General features: G+C 31.1%; 1 protein-coding gene and 2 long non-coding RNA genes across 6 annotated transcripts; 2 read left to right on the top strand and 1 right to left on the bottom strand.

Moving 5' to 3' along the window:
• Positions 1–4,036: 4,036 nt before the first annotated feature.
• Positions 4,037–13,921, top strand: LOC103502532 (ubiquitin-conjugating enzyme E2 variant 1B-like). Of its 4 annotated transcripts, none has more exons than XM_008466491.3 (6): positions 4,037–4,210; positions 7,972–8,111; positions 8,669–8,794; positions 8,868–8,994; positions 9,735–9,798; positions 13,509–13,921. In XM_008466491.3, the coding sequence occupies exons 1-5, from the start codon at positions 4,183–4,185 to the stop codon at positions 9,791–9,793; spliced, it is 480 nt and encodes a 159-aa protein (XP_008464713.1). In that variant the 5' UTR covers positions 4,037–4,182; the 3' UTR covers positions 9,794–9,798; positions 13,509–13,921. The 4 variants fall into 4 exon arrangements, with proteins under 4 accessions (XP_008464713.1, XP_050946716.1, XP_050946717.1 ...); XM_051090759.1 differs by lacking the exon at positions 13,509–13,921 and adding an exon at positions 13,223–13,407; XM_051090760.1 differs by lacking the exon at positions 13,509–13,921 and adding an exon at positions 11,414–12,650.
• A 775-nt stretch (positions 13,922–14,696) lies between these two features.
• Positions 14,697–15,322, top strand: LOC127151293 (uncharacterized). The gene is made up of 2 exons (XR_007824157.1): positions 14,697–14,750; positions 14,970–15,322. It is a non-coding gene; the product is annotated as an uncharacterized LOC127151293 (long non-coding RNA).
• Positions 15,323–21,836: 6,514 nt separating this feature from the next.
• LOC103502533 (uncharacterized) lies at positions 21,837–25,444 on the bottom strand. Its single transcript, XR_007824156.1, has 5 exons — positions 25,187–25,444; positions 23,435–23,563; positions 23,207–23,341; positions 22,404–22,570; positions 21,837–22,310 (listed from the first exon to the last, which is right to left on the bottom strand). It is a non-coding gene; the product is annotated as an uncharacterized LOC103502533 (long non-coding RNA).
• Positions 25,445–25,898: the final 454 nt, after the last annotated feature.

Below are 25,898 nucleotides of genomic sequence, written 5' to 3'. Positions count from 1 at the left end.
TTCCAAAATTCTATCTAAAAAAATCAAATCATCATCAAATTTAAATTTTTATCCTCAAATTAAAGTAAATTTAGGATAAAACCTTAAATTTTTCTCAAATTAAGGATTGGCCATATCCCAACCCTTAATTCAAATTTAAATCAAATTCATGTACTAAATTCATAGTTTGATTAATTGGATATGTCAAATTGAGCAAAAAAAAAAAAAATACTCGTATTTGGACTTTAAATTTATCTTTTCGAGATTCACCCACTCATACACGTGCATAAATCTCGAAAAGGGCATTTGTTAAATAAGAAATTTTGGAACCAATCACAAATTGTTACATCATTTACTAAAATAATTGTATTTTGGATTAACTAAAAATTGACATGTGTCCCAAATTAAATTTGAAGACAAATTAGACAATTATAATGATATCACATGTCTTTATAATGTCAATTGAATCAAATTAATTATTTTGGTTCAATTAAATATTATGTACTTGGATTAAAATTCAATCAAGTCCTAAAATAAGCTTAATTTAACCCAAAATAAAATATGAACCAAATCCATGTGATTGAGTCTATGGGTATGGTCCGTGAACTCCAGACTCAAGTCCATAAAAGCCTACCAAGAAATTCTATAAATAGAGGAGTTCTCTTTTGTACAATTTTGAACTTCAGAAGCTCTAAAGCAAAATTTTTGACTTTAGAATGTTGAAGCTTTTTTGAACACCCTCAAAGATTGAACTCCTTATAGAAGCTTTGTTCCAAGACTCCAACTTCAAGAACATCCTCAAAGATTGAAGCTTTTTTGAAGATACAAACTTACAAGCTTTCTTCGAAGACTCCAACTTCAAGAACACCCTCAAAGATTGAAGCTCTCTTGAAGATCCAAGTTTTCTTCCAAGACTCCAACTCCAAGAACATCACGTGGTTCGCTTTCTTAAATCAAGCATAAGCATCCAACTGGGAGAGAATCAGAGGATCAAATTCTAGAGATCGGACCACATCACATCAAATCAATGTAAATACATCATCAACACAAGTTCAACTCCACGAATCAAATTTCTTCGCAAAATCTCGTGTGAACAAATGTGAAATAAAATAATTATGACATTATATTATATAAATTTTTTAAAATAAAAATTATTTAAATTTAATGTGAAATGATTAATAAAAATTTTGAAATCTTATTTATTCATAAATAAGATTTTGAGACATTTGAGTAAAACCAAAACCAAAATGAGGTGTTTTCTCTTATACTTTCTAAAAGAAACCTTTTCAATTTTTGTTTATATAAAAAATCTTATGAGTGTCAGTCCTAAAAGAGCACATCCCACAAAACGTTCTTACTAAAAGAGCAGTATGATAATAAATGGTATTAAAATTCTATCGGCCAACAATGAGTGCAAGTACCAAGGATGTCATAATACCATCAACTATAGTACAAAAGCACATCAACAACCTATTCTGCACAACGAGCCAAACTAAATTGTTTGAGAATATTATCTCCAAATGTTAGGGGAAAAAGAAAAAAAAAATAAAGACCAAACCAAGCAACCTCCATAGGGTTTATTACTTAGAACACAACAGAATGATAATTTTTTTATGCGATATGCAATGATATACGATAAGGATTAAGTTGTGCAATTGAAAGTTTTGAGGGTTATACGCGATAGAGTTATAGAATTTTGTAAATTATGTTATATTGATCATGACTACAAGGTAATGTTAGCTATGCAAGACGTTAGAATATCTCGTCGTATACGTTGACATCCTAGGCCAAATGGTCAAGCAAGATTAAATATAATAAATGACATGATCTTTATTGCAAATATTACTGAAGAATCAAACGTTTTATTACTGTTTTACATTTAATTTCCAATAACATAATCTTCACCTTAATTACAAACATTGCAAAAATTAATTTCTCAAATTAATTTCCAACATCTCTCTTTGTCTCCTCACTCTATATAAACACTTTTCATTCTTCACTTTGCGGTGAGAAATTACAAGCAAGAAAACTCTCTTTCAAACTTTCTTTTGTGAGATTTAGAGCAAATAATGTCTATTTTGAGTGTTGAGATTTTGATTGGTTTTAACGTAAAACCAATTGAAAACACACAGCTGTTTTATACTAGGGACGACGGAGCATTTAGATTCGGTTTGCACAAATGAGTAGGGTCGTGAAACGTCCTAAAGAGAGTGAAATCTGTGACTCACTCATTTACTAACCAGTTTCTATTTTGCATATTGTGTTTTTTAACCAGGCGTTTTGACCACTAGGCATCTTGATCAGTTGGTGTTCTGATCAATTAGCGAGGTGACCAGTAGGTGAGTTCAGTTGGCGAGGTGATTAGTAAGCGAATTGATCAAGCGAGATACAAGGCAAGGAAATACATGTTCTGTCTAGGCAATCTGTCTAGGCATTAAAGCCTCTCAAATTACTACTCCTTCTTGGTGAAGTGCAACAACACAAAAGACTCTAAACACCAACAACAAAAAGGACCCTAAAATAACAACGAAGTCAGATCATACGCCATCCTTAACGTATTTACTTGCTTGAGAGTTTCTACCGGATCTCCTGATTGAACTACACAAATATTCAATTGAAAAAAATTTAAAGTTAGACCTTACCATGTTTGAAACTCTACTAATTTGTTAAAGAAAAAAAACAATTATATAACAAAATTAATTTCCATTATTGAAAAAAAATACAACGTAAAGGTATCTTTTAAATTTACATAAATGTAACGAAAACAAAAAATATTTACAAACCATGTAATAAAAAATTAAAACCCATGAAGCCACAATTGTTTCTTCATAAATTCTAAATTTTTCCTTTATTGTTTTTGAATGCGGATCATTCTCCACTACATTTTTTTTCTTTGCGATTTATTATTCTCTTCACATTATTACTTCTCCTTCTTCATATTCCCACTCCTTTTTGTTTGCGATTTTTTCACTTCCTCTTCCAAAATTTCTTTCGTCTTCTTCATCTCTCGTCTTTATATATATATATATATTCTTGGTACAAGATCTAAATGATATTGGTACATGATCTAAACGATCTAGAAGATCTAAACAATATTGTTAGATCGTATACCAATATCTAAACAATCAGCTGTCTATCCCAGATAGACAACTATCAATCATAGATCGTTTAGATTTGGTACAAAATCGTTTAGACTTGGTACAAAATCGTTTAGACTTAGTACAAAGATACAAGATCGTGTAGCAAAATTGTTTAGATTTGGTATAATATCGTTTACACTGGGTACAAGATCGTTTAGATTGGGTACAAGATAGTTTAAACTGGATACAAATTCGTTATTAATCGTTTTTTCACGCATATGTGATTAAGGATGTGTGTGACCGAAGAATATTTTTGTTATTTCAAGTTGTGGGTTTTTTTTTCAAGAGTGTTCTATACATTATAAATATTTTCATGCTTTGTTTTATTTTTGGAAAATCCCTTCTAAAAATGTGTATGTAAGACTAATAAAGAGTAATTCTATCTCTCTCTCTCTTTTTTTTTTTTTTTACAAATATATAAAATTTTGGACTATCTAAAAATAAATAGAAAAAAGTGGAATGAGGCTACAAAGGAAGGACAGAAATAGTATTTTACCCTTAAAAGGTATATCATATTATAAATAAATAATAGTTGGATCAAATTTTATTATTTTATCATTTCATGATGTATACTTTGTATTTATAATTATGGAGTTTCTAATTAATTTATTGATTTATTTATACATAATATTTCATGTTAATTTATACCATAATGCTTAAATCGTTATAAACTATAAAATACACGGACTAATTGTTATATAAGAAAAATTATGGACTCAATTATTTCAAAAATTTACAAGAATTCAGTCCTTATAGACGAAAGTTTATTAAATTGTTAGTTTATTTGATCGGGTCGATATCAACATCGTAGGGTCAAGATCTGCAGGTGTATGAGAACAACCATGGAGAGGTCCACGGAGGATAATACGTTGGGACGGCGTCTTTCTTATGCCAGCGAAACTGGTGAAAGCAGCAGTCATTTAGTAGGTGGGACTAAGTCTTACGGCCGCTTGGGCTTAATATCACACTCGACCATTTTTTCAACTTTTACTCCCTTTTTTTTTCCATTACCTTTTTCCTTTCTCTGGAAACTTTCTCAATCTCTCTTTGTATTCTATGCTTCATGGGCTCCGAAGGATCCAGGGTGGTTGGTGAGTACTTCAAAACCCTAATTTTCTTCTATCCTTTCATTTCCTTTTGTGGGTTTTTGTTTTGATTTCTCAACCTTTGTTTATTTGTTCACTCCATCGGTGTTTCTGAAGTTGTTGGGTTAGTTGGGATTTTTCGAATTGTGGGTTTTGGGTTTTGTTGGAATTGTTTGTTTGTTGATTGGTTATTGATGGGGCTGATTTCTTTGGATTCAAATTCTTGTTGTTGTTGTTCATGTGTTTGATTAGATTATTTGATGGTCTTTTAATTGTTTGTTCTTGTTATTAAAAAGGAACTTCTTTGAACTATTTGATCGAATTGGTTAAATTCATTGTTGTCAAAGTCGTGGATGATCGAATAAGTTTGTATAATGGCTGAGAACAATACAAATTCAAATTTGGATCCGTGGGTGAACAATTCTGAGAAAATTAAGATATTTCGATCTTAATTGAAGATCTTAATTGAAGATGAACCGTTCTTAATTGTAGGAAAATTATGATATCAAAAGCTGTAATTGAGTAATGACCTTTTTCCTGTTTCTTATTCAGTATATATTATGCTATTATATATATACATTGAAAAAGAAAAATAGAATTAATGCAGATGGGTAAATCGTAATATAAAAGGAGAGAAAAATGAAACCTTCCGACTACCATCTGAATTAAATAGATCAAAATCACAACCTTTTCAGAATATGACTTGATTAGCCCTGGGACTGATTGGATCGTCTGTGAGAGGATGAATTTCGTTCTAAATTTTAGAAGTAGGGCTAATGTCCTTTCCTTATCTATCTGAATCTTTTTGTTTGCCCAACTATTAAGTCATCCTCTAGTTTAGTTGACTCGCTTGTAGAAAGCTTATCCAAGACTTTTCATCTTGTAAGTTTTAAGATTGGCCCTTTTGCAGTTTTTTTATCTTTAGTGAACTTCTTACTCTGAGAATGATTTGTCTGATTTGATTACTCCATCGTGATATTGGTTTCAGTGTGTAGTTCTCTTACAATTTAATGTACCTTGTTATCTCAACTTGTTTAAAATCACGATTTCATAGTCGTTAGTTTTCACTCTGCATTCTGAATGCATGGAAACCTTATTTTCAATGTTGAAGTGGACTTCCAATCTACATCAATATTGGTAAAGAATGATTTATAATTATCTGCACTCTTACCCACATAGTCCAGAAAATTAACTCAAGTCCCAAGTCAACCTAGTTAATTGGTAGTGGTAGGATAGTTTTTTAATTAACATAATCAATAGTCATGCAAGTTGATTGAATTTAAAAAGGAAAGCCTAATGAAGTTAGATTGAGTTGGTGTAAGTTTAACATAATACCCACGGAACATCTAGGCAATGTATTTGGCTAGAACTCATTCCCCTTCTGGGTGTGAGAGATACAATGATGAAAGAAGGTATGATGTGGGTTATACTAGGGCAAGCAAGAAAAAATAAGGTATGATGTGCGTTATGGGAGGGCAAGCGAGAAAGAAGAGAGAAGAAAAATTTATTGTTTTATTTTTTATCTTTATATTTTAAAATCATATCATATTTTGCCACATCAACTTAAAAATATAAGGTTCATATATTTAAGCCATGATTGTCTAGTCAGCCTTATATAACAGAAAATTAATAGGACCAAAAGTGTTAACGGTAGGGACCAAATGTTGAGTTTTAAAACTCAAATGCAATGCAACCCAATTCAAATGCAAACCTCATGGACCAAAAGCGTATTTCTCCTAAAAATAAAATTATATTTTCCCCTCTTCCCATTGTCTCTCCTCTCCTCCATCTCTCTTTCTCCTTTGTTGCCACTCCCTAAACTCACATATTTTCGTTTTTTTCCTATGGAAAGTCCTCTCTCACGGGTCACCCATGGCTGGCAAGGTTGCTTTGACGATTTTTTTTTTTTTTTTTTTTGAAAGCAACTTTCATTGATTAAAGATGAAATATTACAAGGGCTAGCAAACATCCTCTAAAGACCTCCCACTAAAGGAAGGGATTCCAACTAAGAGAGATGTTTGCTAGCGAATAATTACAAAAAAGCTTTGAAACCATACCCCAAAGACATGAAATCTTTACAAGGACCACACACCTCCCAAGGGTCCCTTTCCTTCCTTCTAAAAACTCTATCTTTCCTCTCCCCCCAAATATCCCACATACTTGTACAAGCTCCAACAAGCGACATAAAACAACCTTTCCCTCCAAAAGGTGGATGGAGAAGGAACTCGTCGACCATGGCTCGAATGTTTCTCTGACCAGTGATACTAATACTGAACTCCAGTAAGAAAGAATCCACACCATCCTCGTATACTGACAGTCCCAAAGAAGATGATACATGCCTTCTTCCGCCTTCCGACACAAAATGCAACAAAAAGGACCCACAAGTATAGTTTTTCTTCGAATTAGCCTATCACAAGTGTTCACATGACTGAGCAACCCTTGCCAAATAAAGGACCTAACTTTCTTAGGTATCTTAATCCTCCAAATAATATCAAACAAGGACAATCCAAAGGGGGAGGGATCTAATAACAGTCTGAAGAAGGATTTACAAGAAAACCCCTCCGTAGGGTTTGGACTCCAGATTTGAACATCCCCTCTCTCCCCCAAAAAGGGTACCCCTCCAATAAAGAAAGCAATGAGGCAACCTCCAACATTTCCTATTGGACAAATTACGATAGAAACCAAAGGAGAAAGAAACAAACTTCTCCGACCAAACTAAAAAAATCAGAGATTGGACAGCTTTTAAGGGATGCAAATGAGGAAAAACTGTAGAAAGAGCTCCATCCCCCACCCATTGATCCTCCTGGAAATATGTATCCCTACCGTTTCCCTCTACACTCCTCACAAAATGAGAAAAGGTAGGAAGCTTGAACGATATATCTTTCCAAGGGTTTTGGTGTGTGTCTTTAACCCTTTCTCCACCCAATCGAAAGGGTGGTTACCATGCTTACTCGCCACAATATTGTGCCACAAAGCTTCAGGCTCAAGGGTAAAGCGCCAAAGCCACTTAGCCAATAAAACTCTGTTCCGAGTCCTTAGATTGCCAATCTCGAGACCCCCATACTCACAAGTAGTTTCCCCACTGCCCGATCCACACCTTCCCAAAGAAAGTCCCTCATGTATTTTTCATTGAAAATTTAATAATTTTTGTCCTATATTATTATGTATCAGTTTAGTATGCTTAACAATTGTTCAATGTTTATCTAACAAATGATGAATTAATAGACTTTGTATTATTAGTAGATAACACAACTATTGTGATATTAAGTTTCTGATACATGTCCTACATGTTTTGGAGTATTCAAGTGTCTGACCCGTGTCTGACATGGACATGTTAGCCAAACTGAAGTCTTCCTACTTTTTAGCACAGCCCTTCATGATAGCCAACTTGCTTCCGTTGAGATCTTGATTAATTTAATTAGCATGCCCTTATTATATCTTGGTTCTAATCTTTTAAAGAGGAATGACACTATGTTTGTGTTGTATTTTTTTAATAGACTTAAACGAGATTCCTTGACCAGTTTTATGATACAGTTGTACTTTTTGTGTGTATGTGCATGTAAAATCTATCTACTGTGCTCTCACTTTTTATTGCTTTTCAAAAGAAAAAAAAAATTATATCCTTTATCTCTCACCCCTAATCTGATTATGTGTGTTATCTATCTTGAAACCCATAGAGCCATTTATGTTGCATCTTTGAAGCATAATAGTTTTAACTTGCTAAACATATTCCTTTGCTTGACCTATGCACATCTGCTTGTTTGCAGTTCCTCGGAATTTTAGATTATTGGAAGAGCTCGAGAGAGGTGAAAAAGGGATAGGGGATGGAACTGTCAGCTATGGCATGGACGACCCAGATGATTTATTAATGCAATCTTGGACTGGGACCATTATAGGTCCACCTAATGTGAGTTCCAAATTTTCAGCTTATGTGTTGGGACCTTTTTCTTGTTTGCATGAGTTTGGGGCTATTAAATTCAAGGTTGAAGTTAATGTCATTGAGTTCTCTGTGAAAATGGATTTTATTTACTCCTAAATTGCATTTGTTATTTGTTATGAAGGTTGTCATATTTTTGAAAAATAAAAGTAAGCAAAAAAAAATGTTTAAAGGTTTTAGTTGTGCTGCTGATTTTTTTAGAATGGTATTGATCTAAATAAGCTTATGGGATGAGTATGAGGTATCAGAGTTTTGACTCATCATAATTGGTAATTGATCTTGCTTGTGACACTTAATAACGATAAGTGCCTTTGGATGTTGAACTTATTAATCACCCATAAATTACAAGGATTCTCTCTCTCTCTCAACTTCAACTTTCTTGTTGCAAAGAAACTGTTCTTGGCAATTTAGCATGATTCTTTTTATTGTTTTTCCTTCCAATTTTATACCCTTTTAGATGTCTTTCAGTTTTCCTCTAGCTTATTGTTTCTTTTAAAAACTGATGGTTTGATGTTGTGTCTGTTTAGACTGTTCATGAAGGGAGAATCTACCAATTGAAGCTATTTTGTGGAAAGGATTATCCGGATAATCCTCCAGCTGTTAGATTCCAAAGTAGGATAAACATGACCTGTGTCAATCCTGAAACTGGAGTGGTATGAACTATTTCTCTAGGCATTTATAGTCATTTCATAAATGGAAATAATGTGTGCTTGGTAATATTACCAGGTTGAAAAGAACCTGCTTCCCATGCTTGCCAAATGGCAAAGGGAATATACAATGGAGGACATATTGACACAACTGAAGAAAGAAATGATGTCGTCACATAATAGGAAACTTGCTCAGCCTCCTGAAGGTGCTTATTTAGATCTCCAATTGAAATTTTTCATTGTTCTTAAGAGAAAAGCATCTGTAACAAGATTACAATGATGAATTTTCCTTTCTGAGTCATTTTTTCAAAGGATATATCATTCATTTAAAACTGTTTGGTGCTTGAATTAGGACTTACTGGGACTACCTTTTCCGGTTAAATTTATGTGGTACTATATTTGCTAGCAGCTAAAATTTTCCTTCTGTTGTTTGTTTTTGGTTGGCTTGTTTATTATATATCCTCTGGTATATTCTTTCATTTCTCCTAATGAAAACTTGGTTTCTTGAAAGAAAAAATTCTCAAAAGCTAAAATACATGTTAAAGACTTACTATTTTAAAACATACTTTAATTCATCTTTTTCTTGCTATAACTTGGATGTGCAGCATGTGTGACATTCTGTTGGGGGTAATTTGGGTTTGTTTGCTTGGTTTAGAAAATTAAGCTTATAAACACTACTTTTCACCCATAGGCCTTGATGTTTGTTATGGACTTTCTATTGATGTTTAAAAAACAAAGCCAAATTTTGAAAGGTAGAAAAAAGTAGTTTTCAATAACTTGTTATTGTTTTTAGAAATTGACTAGGATTTCATGTGTTTCTCTAGTAAGGTGAAACCATTGGAAAATTGGATACACTAAAAAATGAAATGGTTACCTTAAAATGGGACCTTAATCATCATTAGTGTTTGATTTGGGGTTTGAGATGACTGTGTAATGTCATTTTCAGGAAATGAAGAGGGAAGGACGGAACAAAAGGGGCTAGTCTTGAAATGTTGTATTCTTTGATTCAGGTAATTGCATGACATGATGAATTTTGATTAGGGAGATCAACATAAATTGGGATTGATCCCATAGATCCCTAGGATTCCATTTAGATTGCATATATAGTTTCATGAGTATGGATATTGAATCTTTAAGATTCTGGATGATTATTATTGATGTCATTTATCATATTTTCTGTGAAGAACTAAAATTAAATAATTAAATATAAATATCAAAACAGTACTGGTAATTGTTAACACTCTTAATTAATTTTTAAATATATTTAAAAAAGCCCCTAATAGATTCTTTAACTTTCATTTTATGTCCAAATGGGTTCCTAAAATTTTCAATTTTGTATTTAATAGGTCTGGGGCCAAGTCGACATATTTTTGTAAAATTCATGTATCTACTGATTCTATAAAACATAAAATTCAATTTTATATCCCGTGCATCAATTACCCATGAATCTTTGTTAAAAATTAAATGTATTAGGGAGCTATTAGATAAAATATGGATAGTTCAAGGACCTATTAGGCACAAAATTATAGTTTAGGAATTTGTTAGAAACAAAATTGAAAATTTAGGGATTTATTACACACTTTTGGAAGTTAAAAGACCAAATAGATAGAAACCAAAAGTTCAAGGAGTAAACTTGTAATTTAACCAATAGGAAACGAAAACCATTTCATTGATATGTATACCAAAGATCCTATCATGAGTAATTAGAGGAATCTAGTCCAGTGTGTAATAACAGCAGATAAACTGCAATTGGAAAGAAGAGGCTTTAGCTTTCTCCATGATTAAAGCTAAGAGAAAAATAGAGTTTAAAAAGGATGAGAATCATGCTTCTTATTGTTGAAGAGACGACCATTTCTTTCAATCAGACTCCAAAAGAAGGCTTGCATGAAATTCAGGCAGTATTCTCTTCCTTTAAAGGGAGATGATGTCACCAGGGCGAGTCAAATTCTAGCCAAAAGTATACAAGATATAATTTCTCTTAAAGTTGTGATATATGCAAAGGTAAGACGGCTGTAAATATGGATTTCTGTTTCCATATTCTATGCATGGAGGACAGCAAGATGGAGAAATGGATCACAAGGGGAGATTTCTTCTAAATAATGTCACTTGTATTAAGCCCCCATGTGAAGAATTTAATTTTCTTTGGATGCATTCCCCTCCATATGTGTTTTTAGAGCTATCAATCAGCACTAATTAACACTGGTTTCTGAGGGAGAGGAAAGTTGTAACAGTAATCTAATAGCAAAGACAATGAGGTCCAAACCACAAGCTCATCTTTTTTAAGATGGTATTTGAAGAAGAGGTTCCTAGTTTTCTCACTAGACTTCCAAAATTCACCTATAGATGCTTCTTTTCTGAGAGATAAAGCATATAGGGCCGGCTAAGTTCCTTGAAAAGGATTCTTACCATCATCAATATCAGATGACACTTTGATCTTTTGCTCTTGGTGTGCTGGGAATCTGAGGGCTTGGTGGTCTCTATTGTTAATCTTTTCTTACTCGGATCGGGCCTCTCCCTCAACGCCTCCAAAACTTCTCTTATGGGATCAATCTTAGTGATGATGAGGCTGTTTCTAGTGATTTTTGTTGGCTTGCAAAGCTGATAAATTACCTTTCATCTATTTAGGTTTCCCCTTGGGTGGAAAGCTTGCGGCTAAGGAGGTGTGGACTGCTCTTGAGGAGAAATTTAAAACAAGAATCGACAAATGACGAGGCTTGGTCCTTTCTAAAGAGGGTAGGCTTACTCTTGCTCTGTCGGTTCTTCAAAGCTTACCGTGCTACTTCTCCTTAGTGAAGGCTTCAAAGTGTTATATTTCTCACTTGGAGAAGCTTGTTCGTGACTTTGGAGCAGAGGAATTAGTAATTCGGCTTACCCATCTTGTTAATTGGAAGTGGACCTCTCTCTCTACTATTTATGGAGTCTTGGGAATTGGCTCTCTTAGTCAGAAAAATAGTACTCTCTTGATGAAGTGGCTTTGGAGATTTTGCCACAAAGAAAATGCCCTTTGGAGGAAGGTGATTAGTGCTATTTATGGTGTGGATGAGCACGGGTGGAGCTCCATTGAGCCAAGAGACAAAAGAAGCTTTAGATTATGGAATGGTATTTTAAAAGAAAAATATCAACGTTTTTCCTTTACCGACTTTGTGGTCGCTGATGGGAGACACATAACCTCTTGCAACTCTGTACCATGATATCTATATTATCTCCCTCTGTTCAATCTTATTTGCAAACCAAAAATTCCTAGAAAATGAAGTTTTTCCTTTGGTCCCTTGCTTACAGAAACCTCAACACTCATGACAAGCTCCAAAGGAGGTTTCGTAATTGGTCTCTTTCCCTTTCCATGTGTCTTCTTTGCCAGAAGGAGGTCGAGACCTTAGACCATTTATTCTTACATGGCTGGTTCACTTCCAAAGGGTGGAGTAGGATTTATATACTTTTGGGTTGGATGGTTGTCTCCCCATGAGGATTGACTATTGCATGATGGCTTGGATGGTGGCAACTTTGTGTGAAAGGAACAATCTTGTGGAGTTGTACTACCCACGCGCTTTTTGTGGCATCTTTGGAACGGAAGGAATAGTAGGGCGTTTCAGGATAAGTTTTGTTCTTTTGATTCTTTTTGGGCTCTTCTGTCTTGGTGGTGTACAAATTACAGTTATTTGTAATTATAGGCTTCTCATGAGTACATTGTTTATGAAAGATGTCCTGTCTTGTTTGTCTAGATTTCCAAGGCCATATAGATGAGTGAAAGAGTACTTGATTTCATACCATAACAGGTGGATGTGGGATCCACATTTAGTGACAATCAATTTCCTACATACGGATTTACCCTGTCATACCTTAATCAATTTATTTTGTTCCTAGAGATCTTTGTATTCTCTAGTCTTTTTCTGGTTAGATTTCAATTGGTGTTTGAATTTTCAATTCTGTGTTTAGGAAGGCCCTACCATTCATTTCTCTTTAAGTAGGCCCCATGTGATCTTTGATTTATGAGTTTGATACTTCAATCGGCAGCAAGCCTCCATGTGAATCATTCTTATCTTGATCACCATAACTGCAGATTTTGGCAATGACTGAGGCATACACGGTGCGCGTCGGATTGCAGTATGCCGAAGCCTTGTACTTCAGTTACCTCCGTTTATAGTTCTTAACATAGCAATTTGAATTTGGCAAGCTCTCAAAAGCGAGCTTGGTTGTCTAAAGTAAATGATTTGTCTTATGTATGGATAAATCCTGAAGTTAATGGATATTCTCAGTGTAAATGAAATTCTATATCAAAGTTTAAGGTGAAAAGGTATTAAATGATAATGTACTTACATATCCCCCTTTGGTTATGCCCTTCGCCAAATGAACAATATGCATATATATTTTTTCTTAATTCAAAATTTCCCCAACTTAAGATTATACTTTGTGCTTTTTTTTTTTTCCTTCGTACAGGACATCTTATAAATAATTAGAGAAAGGGTGGCTTGGCCCAAAATTGTGATGAAAAATGCTTGTTACAGGGTTGGTGATTGGTTTGTTTTGCAAGTTTTGTGAGTAGATTTGGATTTAGTTTCTATTGACATTAGTACCTTAAGTTTGATTAACAATTCTAATCTACTCTTAAGTTGTTATTATCATTGATGTGTTGGATTATGTAAGAATTCTCACGGGGCTATTTAATAATTTCGCATTATAGTTTAGGTTACTTAAACTTGTTTTGTTTACATGCTGAAAAAAGGATAATGGAAAAGAAAAGAAACACTCTCCTTTCTCAATTCAACCACCCAACTTGTCGCTTTTGGATGATCTTCCACAAGCAGCAACAACAACAATGTTCTTCTCCCTGCTACAAAAGTTTACTATTTTTTTTTTTGCATCGATAAGCATAGAGGTGATCCCAACCAGCAAATATCTCAACCACTTGTAAACAAAGGAAATAAAGGATTGAGAAACCTATGAAATCTTGAAAGTTGTATTTGACATGACAAAAAGGAAATTCTGTGGCTTAGAGAAGGGTCTTTATCATCATGATTTTACTCAAGACTGAGATTGGTCTTTTTCTTTTTGGATGTGGTTCATCATTGAGATCTTTGCTACTACTTTTGTAATTGTTCTTATTATATCATTTGTACATCTTCCTCTTTCCTTTTTCATTTGTTCTTTTATGACCTCTTTGTTTGTTTGGTTTTTTTTTTTTAAATTTTCAAAGAAGAAGGTTTGGTTAGCGGTCCTTCCCCTATCAACAATCTTTTTTTACACTTTATCTTATTTTGCCCTTCACTTTCTTTACCACTCTGTACTTCATTTTAATTATTGTTTTTTTATTTTTTATTTTTTTTTTAAATAATCCATCACATTTCTTTCCCTTTCCCTTCCGTTGCTTCGGTTCATTCCAATTCCTTCATTTTTATTTATTCTCATTAATTACCATTTTTTCTCGTTTATATTTTGTTTTTAGTTATAGATTTTATTCATATTCTAATATTACATACTCCTAATTTTTGTAGATTAAGACATAAATAACAATGTAAGTTGTATTTAATATTTTTTTTGTGTTTTTAATAATTTTTTATGTTTTTGACAAAAATTATATTTAATTTCTTTTTATTTATTTAATATAAAAAGAAAAATATATTCCAAATTATTGGGGATATTTGTTTTTTCTCAATTGGTGGCATTTTCTCTCTCATTAAATGTTTTTAGATAAGATACTTTAATTATTTCATCAATAAATTTGCATTCTCTCTCGCATGATGATTTTTTAGAGAAAGATATTTTTCTCACTTCATCAACAAGTCTTCTTAAGATCCTTGACCAAGAATCTTTAAAATTATTTTAAACAAAAAATCTTTTAAGTTTACTTTTCCTATTTCGGTTTCAAATTATTCATTCTCTATTTGTAACAAGAAAAATTCATTCTTCTTCAAGATATCGAATCAAGACGCTTTCAAACTACAATCCATTAAAGATCTTTACTAAGGTAAGTCCTTAGCTTCTTAGATATATTTTAAATAAAGATCATATGATTTGTTCAAGACTGATTTGAGTTATATCTGAAGATAAAAGATTAAATGAAACTTTAATAATTGTTCAAGACTAATAAGATTTATATCATATCCTATATCAAATGAACAAGCAATAAGAACTATGTTTTCAATTGAAATGCAATAACAAGTCCTTCGTGATTTTTTTTCAACAGGAGACTTCCTGATGTTACAGATTATCTATAACAAGTCCTTGATATATGTAATAATAATTATCATTGTATGATCTACCTATTGTACCTCCACTAGTTAATAGGGAGTTTGTTCGTGTGGAAGAAGCTGAACTCGATGAAGTTTATCATAACGTGGAAGAAGGACTTGTTATGATAAACTTCATAACGTTATGATAAACTTAAAAGGTACCATATCTATCTAAATTCGAAAGAAAAGAATAATAAAAAATGGCTACTATAATTCATTTTTAAATCTTACTTTCCAATCGAAGGTTTCTTGAAGAACAACACTGTAATTCATTCATTCATGATCTCAATTGTCAGATACTTTTACTGTTGTTAGGTCAGTTCTTTATATTGAAATGTTTAAATCGAATTTAAGTTTCTTAGGAGGTTACATTTCTTTTTTCTTTTTTCTTTTTGGGTTATTTGGGTTATTTTTGTGTAATATAATAATTAGTAATTAATTAAAGGGGTCTTTTGTCAACATGCACTCAATATATTTGGTAACACGCGTAATATATTTGGTATACAATCATTTAGATTTGGCTATTGTTTGATACACAATCGTTTAGATTTTTTTTTTCAATTCTGTCGTTGCATTTGGTTATATGATCGTTTAATTAATTGGATTACATAATCGTTTAGATTTGGTTACACAATTGTTTAAATTTGGGAAATATGGCTATCCCAAATCTAAACGATTTTTTTTTTCAAAATTTGGTATGCGATCGTTTAGATTTGGCTACATGATCTTTTAGATTTGACTATCCTAAATTTAAACGATTTTGTTTTAAAATTTGGTACATGAACGTTATTAATTTTTTTTTCAAAATTTGGTACACGATCATTTAGATTTTGTTAAATGATTTTTTTTCAAGATTCTTTATACACAATCTTTTATCTTTGGTTATCCTAATCTAAATTGTCTAAAATTCTTTTTAGACTTTATACCATCTTTTAAATTTGATTACCCCAATCTAAATTACGTAAAAAGGAAAAGAAAAAAGACGATGCACCCAGTGAATGAAAAAAAGGAAAAAAAGAAGAAAGACATGCACGCAGCGAAAAAAAAAAAAAAAGAAGAGAAAAATAAGAAAGACGATAGAAAGTAATTTGATGTGGTTACCCAAATCTAAACAACGTAAACAAAAAAGAGAAAGAAGAAAGATAGAAATCGCAACTAAAAAAAGAGTAAAAAGATAAAAAGATAAAAGACAAACTTAAAATATTTAAAAAATGGCTAATTTTATAGATTTTGTTACACAGTCTGTAAATATTTTAGCTTGTTATATTTATGAAAGTTTCCTTCGATTAAAACTAATTATTTTGGTTATTCTTTTAACCTAAAAACAACTAAAACTTGAAAAAACATTGTTATGGTAACATTTTCTTTTTAAATTTCATTTTGAAAAGTAGCTAAACCGTTTTCGGTTAGGGAAAATAGCAAATCTATTTTTAATTTAATTAATCAACAATTAATAGACTATAAAAATACTTCAAAAATCCATAATTTTTAAAATCATATCAACCTAGATTTTATTTGCTTTATCGATCAACTTAACGGTGTCCAACTCTAATAATCATTTAGAGTAACTAGCTAGAACCACCAACTTTATAGGAAAATCGTATTGGATGACAAAAAATTTAGAAAAAAAGTCGCCAATAACACATTTTTTTGTATTGCAAATATGATAAATATTACAAGTAATTAAATATATCAGAGGGTTATCAGAGGGCTACCAAAGGACTATCAGATGACTATCCGCTCTTAAATTTGCTACTTTTGCAATTTAGAAAATGTACTGATATGGACCCAACTATTATAAACAATTTTTTTTTTTTTTGCTATTTTTGCAAACGCCCCTTAATAATATACTATAGAAAGAAAAAAACTTGGTTAAGAAACTGTGTTTAAATAGAAAGTTGAAATTATAAAAATGTTTAATATTCATCTTTTATAGTAATTTGAAATTGAGAGATTGTCTAAGGATGATCTAGTCACCCTTATAGATCTACTTATTATATTATAAATATCACAAAAACTAATTGCTTTTTCTTAACAACTCTATCACAGACATCATATTTTATCTCAGAGCTACAATCATATGAAATTTCATCTTAAAATAAATTGACGATGAGAAGTATTATCCACACGTATCTTATTAAGATTACAAGGTCGTGAGATTTATAAGTAGAGGAAAGTTGTTAGTGTAGGCAAAGAGCATTTTATTGACATCATAATATGACATAATGGCAAACGCCAACCTCTTGGCATTGTCAAATAGCCTAGAAATATGAATATTTAGAAATTGTTAAGGATCATAAATTTTAAGATCTACAATTGTAGCAAAATCTCCTCCAATCGGTAATCTTCTTCGCAAAATTTACCTTTTCCATGAGATCTTTATTGGTACGGCTTCGGCTAGGACTCGACTTGTGGAAACCACTCTTGAAAGATGGAGACGGAATGAGGAAGAAAAAAATTTAGAGTACCCTTCGCTAAGATTTGTAAGACTTTTTCTCAAAATAGAAAGCTCATAAAATTGAACGTTTCTTATTTCATTCTTGTTTATTTGTGGTGAGCTAGCAAAGGGACCTTATGAACCTACAAAATGTAATCTTCAATGATCCAAAATTGATTAATTAAAATCTTTAATTAAGTTAACATTCATACATTAACTACATGGAAAACTAGTATAAAGTATAAACTCATAATTGACTAACGACACTGACATGTTGTGTCAATGAAATATAATCAGTGTAAGAAAGTAGATCTTCATGAATTGTTCACAATTAGAACTAGATCAAAATGTTTGTTTCACTCCATGTAATTATATCATTTTCCTAAGTACCACTCATTTCTTTAATGAACAATTTGATTATGATTCAACAAAAAACTAAGTCCCTCCCATACCAGTGAAAAGGTGGAGCCTTTTGTGCAAGACTAAGAATTAGCACTCAAGGAAGTTACTCATCTACTTGCCCTAAACAAAAATGAGTAAATTCTATCTTGTAAAGTTATGGTTCCAGCTCTTCATTTAGTCAAGTCTCCAAAGTGGTTAGATTGCACTACTTTCACTTGCGTAATCAAAGGACGAGACCTCACTCATGAGAGTTCATAACTCACACAAGATTAAGATTGAGTCAATCATCTTATTAAATATTTATCTCACCAATTAACAAATTTATGAAAGATATTAAATATCTCACGGTTTAGCGCTTTACAAATTTGTATAAGATATTTCCACTCACATGTCTCTACATGAAATATTTAGATCAACCTATTTGTAATTATTACAAAGTGGTCATATCCATAATATTACTAGGATCCATATTTTACAGACCTTTTGGTTATTGAATAAAATGATCCACTTGTATGTCAACTACATACTGTTCAAAACTACCATATCATAATCTTGAATTTTTGCAGTGTCCTTTCTTTAAAGAAAATATTGCATTAAAGAATTCAACTTCAATACATTTTATGAGGTTATATTATTATTAATATCACTTATTTTTTTTATTTAATTTCCATAAATTTATAACCAGTACTATCATGTGTTAACACAACCAATTTTCTTAGGTTAATTTTTCTTTTTTTTTTTTTTTTTAATAAAGGAATTTGTATCTTTGTCAAACAACTTCCGCACTTTCAACATTTTATATGACAACAACTTCCCATTCCACACTTCATCGGGTGACTCACAAGTCTTCTTAGGTGTATAAAATTTGTTGTAAGCAAAACTTTCCCCCACAAATTGTGAGAAAAACCTAAACTATTTAACGTGCAATTAACTATGTTCTTCAAAGTTTGTTTCTTACTTTTAGCTACACCATTTGTTGTGACGAGGTACTATATATAGTTTGATGGATTATATCCATTAACCTCACAAAATTCATAAAGCGATGATAATCCATATTCACTATTTCCGTCTAATTTAAGCACCTTTACTTTCTTCTCAAGTTGCTTTTCAAATTCTACCTTACATGTTTTCGAGCCCAAACTTAGGAAAACGGGTTTTCCTAATCTTTCCCTTCCCTCTCATTCCACCACAAAGACCCCGTCGAATCACTCGTAATCATGTCTATGTCAATGTTAATGTCATAATGGACTGGTAATCCCGTCGGACTACACAGTCATAAAAGGTGGTGATCCCGAGAGACATCCATGTGGGTACAACTCTAATCGACAAAGTTAACAAAACGCTCATCCATAGCATGTAGCATATCATAAACATCATAAATAAGACATGAATATTAATCTTAACGTCCTTAATCATATGATTAATATATCATACATTAACATCAACATCAATCATACTACCAGTCATTAACATAACATTAGTCGTCGTCATCAATCATCCATAAAATGATAGTCATTATCAATATCATCAAGTTATGCATTTTAGATACCATCAATGCATAATCATAATTACATGCGATCTCTTAAATTCAGTTCGAAGTTTTAGTAGGAGAATATCTTATTTGGAGATTTTAGCCAAACAAATATAATTATCTTTTTCGTCCAATCAAATCAACTATCTCTCTCCTCATAAATTATCTTCTTTTCCAAACAAATATAATTATATTTCATCATTTAATTAACTGCACTTTTCCAAATTATTAATTAAATATCTATATATATATATATACTCAATTAAATCCAATTCCACTAAAAGCAACTTTTTCCTCCAAAATCTCAAATTAACTTAAATCTTTAATTCTTTTTAATCAATCAAATATTTTCCAATAAATAATTATCTTAACCCAACTATTACAACTCCACTCCGTAATCAATATTTATCTTTATGCATACTAATTAATTATCTTTCACAATAATTAATTATTATTTATTTTTATCTAAAATTAATTATCTTCCACAATAATTAATTATTATTTATCTTTCTCCAAAATAATTAATTATTTTACTTTAAATAATTATATTTGAACAAATATAATTATCTTTTCTTTTCACATAATAATTAAATTATATATATATTTCCACATATACATATAATTATTAAATCTCCAAGAAACTTTCCACCCACAATTTAATTAAATAACATCCATAATTATTTAATTTAATTCAACTTCAACAACATTAAAAATCCACAACTTTACTTAATCCTCTTAACCTATCATTTAATCAAAATCTCAATAAACACCACATGTCAAAACCTCTAATTAATTAAATATTCATCCAACAAATATTTAATTAATTTCAATTCCCACATAAATTAAATAATTCTCATTAAATAAATTCAAAATAACGTCCAATAAATTAAATCTTAATTTTTGAGGCGTTACATATCCTTTTAAAAAAAATGGAAATATAGAATTGAGATATATATTTTTTATATGATTTAAATTCTACTTTAGTGTATTTTCTATTTTCGTCCCTAACTTTCGAATTATTTATTTTTATATATGTACAACTATTTTATCAGTTTATTTGTAGAAAAAAAACTCATTGATCAGTTAATTAAGTATGTTAATCTGAATCTTTAATTAATTATTTATTATTAAATGTTTTTAATAATTATTAATAATCAATGGAATGACTGCGAGTGTTCAACAAAAAACATATGATTTTTTTTAAAAAAAATCAATCAATCCAATCCATTTATGAGCTGTGTTGTTAAAATAACCTTAAATCAATTCTTTTTCTTATTATACAATTATGGGATTTTTATCAAGAAAAAAAACTATTTACACTATATATATATAAGAAAACTAGACAAATTTTATTACATTTAATTTTATATATATATATATTTTATCAATTTTTCTATTTTTAACAATTTTTCTACCATTATCTATGTATATATTTATTTTATTTTTATTTAATTTTATTTTTTTGGATAACTTATTCTACGACCCTTTGAATTAAAGTAGCTTCTTGATCACTCCGAAAAGATATATAAATTGAAATCAAGTTTTTAATCTTAATTCAATATATGAAAATAATAAAATTTAATGTTTATGTATTCATTAATGTTCTATTTTTGTTAACCATCTTTGGATTGGTCTAGTGGTAAAAATAGAGATATAGCCTCAATAACTAACTCATCTCAATCCAACCCAAATGTTGTATGGTTAATTAAGTTGAATTAATTCATTGTTTAACGAGAGTCTTTTGGTTGAAAGCTTTACTATTCAAACAATTAGACTGAATCAAAAAAGTCTTTCAACTCAACACGAATACCGTCGTTATATTTTATGAAGTTCATATTTTCCAAAATAAAAATAAAGATGAATTGAAGGTCACAAGTAAGTGCACCTTCTCTTTCGAGGAGTTGATGGTAACATATTGCTCATTCTATCATCAAATTATTGTTGTGATTTATTGTATTCTTATAAATTTTTATTATTTACTCAAATAAAATTCTAAAATAAAAATGGATTAAGAATTTGTTTTTTGAAAGGAAAAAAAAAACAACACTGTTCTAGTTTTTCTACTGAAAATTTTAATATAAATCTGAAAAAAAAAATCTCCACCATCGTAGAAATATTTGGACATTATTTTAAATTGAAGATATGAAAATTTTCCGTTGTTTTTTTATCTTGGGGTAAAAAGTGATCTTCAGGTAAAAATTCTCCACCCTAAACCTATCGATGTTCGAGTTTGACAAAGTAGGAGTAGTACGTTGAATTGAATGTGAGATTCTAACCGGAGTTTTGGGGGTTTCAAGTTCCTCCAATGCACCCAAAATTTCTGTCATTCGAGGTCAAGCCCTTGGTTCATTCCTAAGGCATCGTGAAGCCAAATTTGCAGCTACATAAGCTCCTTTTTTAGAATATCATCCTTCGAGTTTGGTGTCCATAATTTGGAAAATAAAAACAACATAAAGCAGAAACCTCAATGAAATATATTACATGGATAATGGATATTGCGTAGTGTAAAAGCAAGGAATATGTTTCGTGTACATTTTCTAAAAACTGAACCGTTATCAAACCGGGTCTACTCATTTTGCTTTCAAACCCTTGACATAGGTTTTGAAAACATAGATAACAAATCAAACAAATTCATCGGTTGAAGGAGTATTTATAAGTTAAATATTGTAAGACTAAATGGCTTATAAAAAATAATGCTTTATCCTTTCAGATTTCGCTAACACGTATTTCAGCTTGTGTAAATAAAAGAGAAAACCACCAACACTTTGCAAAAGTGCAATAATATAGGGTATGTTACGAACCTGTAGCAATATATTCAGGTGCAGCATAGCCACGGGTGTTCCCTATAACATTTGAGTAGTTACATGAGTTCTATCTCCCGTTGGACCAGCCTTCGACAAACCAAAATCAGAAAGCTTTGCTTTCCTGCATTACAAACAACACTTCTTGTAACAAAGTTGTATAGCATTTGTGCAGAACGGATGTGGGTGTTTTTCTCTACAAGAATCGGTTTCTTACCGCATCAAGTAGGATGTTGGATGCCTTAAAATCGCGATAGATAACATGCAATTCGGCTTCATGGAGAAAGGAAAGCCCTCTGGCAGCAGCTATTGCCACTTTGATCCTCAATGCCCAAGAAAGAGGTTGCACAACAGAACTTAGCATGTGACCTTGTTGAATTACATCTATTATAAGTCGAAACAAAATGGGAGTTTTACATTATATTTTATTCATATCATATCCAAACTCACATAAAAGCAATTTTTTCACTATAAAACTGTTAGTTTATAAAGAGGGTCATATGTAAAAAGTCTCTTCAAGATGGAAAAGCAACCATTTTGAACATTTCAGACATGTTTGGTCCACCAACTTCAGAAATGGGTGTTAGTTAACTCAAATTCTATAGTAAAATTATTGAAGTTTGCACATTCATCGAAAAACTTCATATTCTCTCTTTTCTTTATTTTGCATATATTTATCGAGAAATTCCATCTTACAATCCTACCCCTTCCTAATTCTAACATATTAACTCTAGACTTCATAACTCAATTCAGTACCTCAAATACTCCATTTGAGTACTCCTAATCCAGTTCATATTAGGGTACATAAATGAACTATTAACTATCTTTACAATGTGACAACTGATAATTAGAGCATTTGAGAGAGAGGCAGACATATTTCGTAGAAGAATATTCAAGAAACAGAGTCAATGGCATTGTATGAGTCCAGGCAGCAGAGTCAATTATTTGGAGCATCCCTAGAACAAAAGCCAGGTAAAGGTCCTTTTTCCACTATGTACATCTAAAGTTTACAAAACTTACTTCTGAAGAGATGATTCTCCAAGCTCCCTCTCGGCATAAACTCGTATACCAACAAACGATTCTCGCCTTCCAAGCAATACCCAATCAGCTTAACTAGATTTGGATGATGAAATTTTCCCAAGTATTAACCTCTGTCTGAATTTTAATTGCAGTTGGAGACAAAAGCATATGAGAGAAGAAACACATGAAAAGTGAAAAAGAAAATAGCATCAATTAGGCTATACGCACCGACCACTCTTTGTGGCCTTGGGAAGCTTCAGGCTTATGCTTCTTGACTGCAACAACCATTCCCAATTCCAACCTCGCTGTAGCCCACATGTTTTCATCAATCCATCCTTTAAAAACATAACCAGATTTCTGATCCAAAAAGGAAAACAAGACAGTGTCAGGGATTCATTAGTTATATCTATTTAATCCTTGAAACTAAAGTTGTATCTAATATCTATTTACATCCTTTTGGCACTGTACTTTAAAAAGTTATTAATAAGTCTATAAGCTTATATATATGCATGCATGCATACATATATGTATGTATTTATTTAATAGGTTTCTAATGTTAATTATGTCCTTTAATGCTTGCATCGGACACGGCCACGGCCACGGCCACAATCATTTAAAAATAACATAACCATAGAAAACATTTTACCTTCTAAGTTTTATACACAAATATATAATCTTTTAATTTTGGAAATTTGGAGTGGCAAATCAAAAGAAAAAAAAAATTAACATCTTTACTTTTGTAATTTCACTCCTCCCTTTCAACTAATTCCAAGCAAGTTTCACAATGTTTAGGCATACTTATTAATTTGATAAAGATTTCCTTTTTAGTTATCTATTTTTAAAATTTCTGATTGTTACCTCCCAACTTTTTAACTATGGTTTTCATCTTAAGGGAACATTTAAATTTCTTGAAATTCTAAAATCAACTACAAGATTTTGAAAATTACTTTTTCTTTTTTAATTTCTAAAATTTGACTTAATTTTCTTTTTATAAATATAAGTAGAAAGTAGATGATAAAACATATAAACTTAATGGTACGATAAAAGTGATGTTTATAGACGTAACTTTAAAAATTCAAATGGTTACCAAATGGATCAAAAACTAACAAATTTATATAAGAAAGCAAAAAATTAAAAGTTCAATAATTTATTAGAAACTACACCTTTTATTAAACTGGAACTGACGGATTTAAAACATTTTAAGACATGAGAAATTAGAACTAAACAGAGGTTTGAAACCAAAATCTAAGAAAATATTTATAGGGTTAACTTTGAAAAGCCACAGAACTAAAAAAGTAAGTTTCGTTTTGAGAAAAATTTGCAAAATTTCAAAAGAATCATTTTATTTGTTACCTCATGAATAAGAATTGCAAATCTTTTTTTTTTTTTTTTTTTTGGAAGAATATGTGATTAAAATGGTTGATTTTTTTCAATACAATAGTTAGGTAGGGAGTGGTAGCATTGTATAAGTATACGCTACGCTCACTTTTGGCAATGGTTGATTTCTTAGGAGTTGGGACAATTGATACAAATTTCTAATTCAACTTTGTCATACTTAATTTTCAATTAATTAATTAATCTTAGAATTGAGAGCTTACATTAGTAAACCCATTACTTCCTTCCCTTTTCCCATAAAGCTCCAAATAAAAAATATAATTAATTCTATTGACTTTAAAAATTGCGTTTCTCTCTAAAATCTTTTTTTCTTTCCAAACAGAATAAACAATTTGAAACTTCAACCAATACACAATATCATAAAACCAGCAGCCTAATCTCAAATTTGCTAAAACCAGAAAGAAAAGAGGGGAAACGGCAGAATCCACCAAAAATTCCAAGTAACCAAACCAAGCAGAAGATCAAAGCAATGAAAGTTCCAAGGAAAACCCAGAAACTACAAGGCCAAAAGAGAGCAAAAACATAAATAATAAGAGAAGGAAAGGGTAAGAGATCCATTGAGAGAAATGGAGATACGAGTGTTACCGTGAGTTCCTTGGGAGGTGTGGGCATTTTGAACTTTAGCAGAAGAATTTAAGCAGTTACCCATTGGGATGGGGAGATGGAAAGCAAAAAAAAGTTTGGAAAAAGTAAAAAGAGAAAGTTGGGGTTCCCTTCCCATTTGAGGAAGAAGGAAGAAGAATATGAAGGGTTGAGTGAGTGTTCATGCAAGTCATTGCCTCCTCCAATATGTCAATTCAATAATTTCCACAACCTCAATTCCTAAAACTAAATATCTTGGCATTTCCATTTGCCTTCCTTTTCTAATCTATCTTTCTGTAATTCATATAAACAAATATTATATCTTCCACTTTTTATTTTTCTTTCTTCCAACTATTCCCATTAAATCTAATAGACTAAACATATGTCTAAATTTTGTGATTGTATACCATAATTGTTTTAAGCTATAACTATTTGAGTTTTTAAAGGGTTAATGATTATGAATAGATCACAAAAGAAAAAAAAAAGGAACCGAAAATACAAATAAGTATTTGAAAATTATACTTGTTTTCTTTTTATAACATATTATTAGGGAAAGTATTGTAAAACGACAAAATTGGTGAAAATATTTACAAAATATTTCAAATTCTATCCATGATAAATAGATATGAAATTTTGCTATAATTTATAAAGTTCATTTTGATCTATTTGAAAATTTCCTTCTATTATTATGATTATCATTTTTCTAAACTTCAAC

The sequence above is a fragment of the Cucumis melo genome, chromosome 10, assembly GCF_025177605.1.
Source record: "Cucumis melo cultivar AY chromosome 10, USDA_Cmelo_AY_1.0, whole genome shotgun sequence".
Classification (NCBI taxonomy): Eukaryota; Viridiplantae; Streptophyta; class Magnoliopsida; order Cucurbitales; family Cucurbitaceae; genus Cucumis; species Cucumis melo.
Note: the sequence above shows the minus strand (reverse complement) of the source record. Positions and strands in the feature narration are given on the sequence as shown.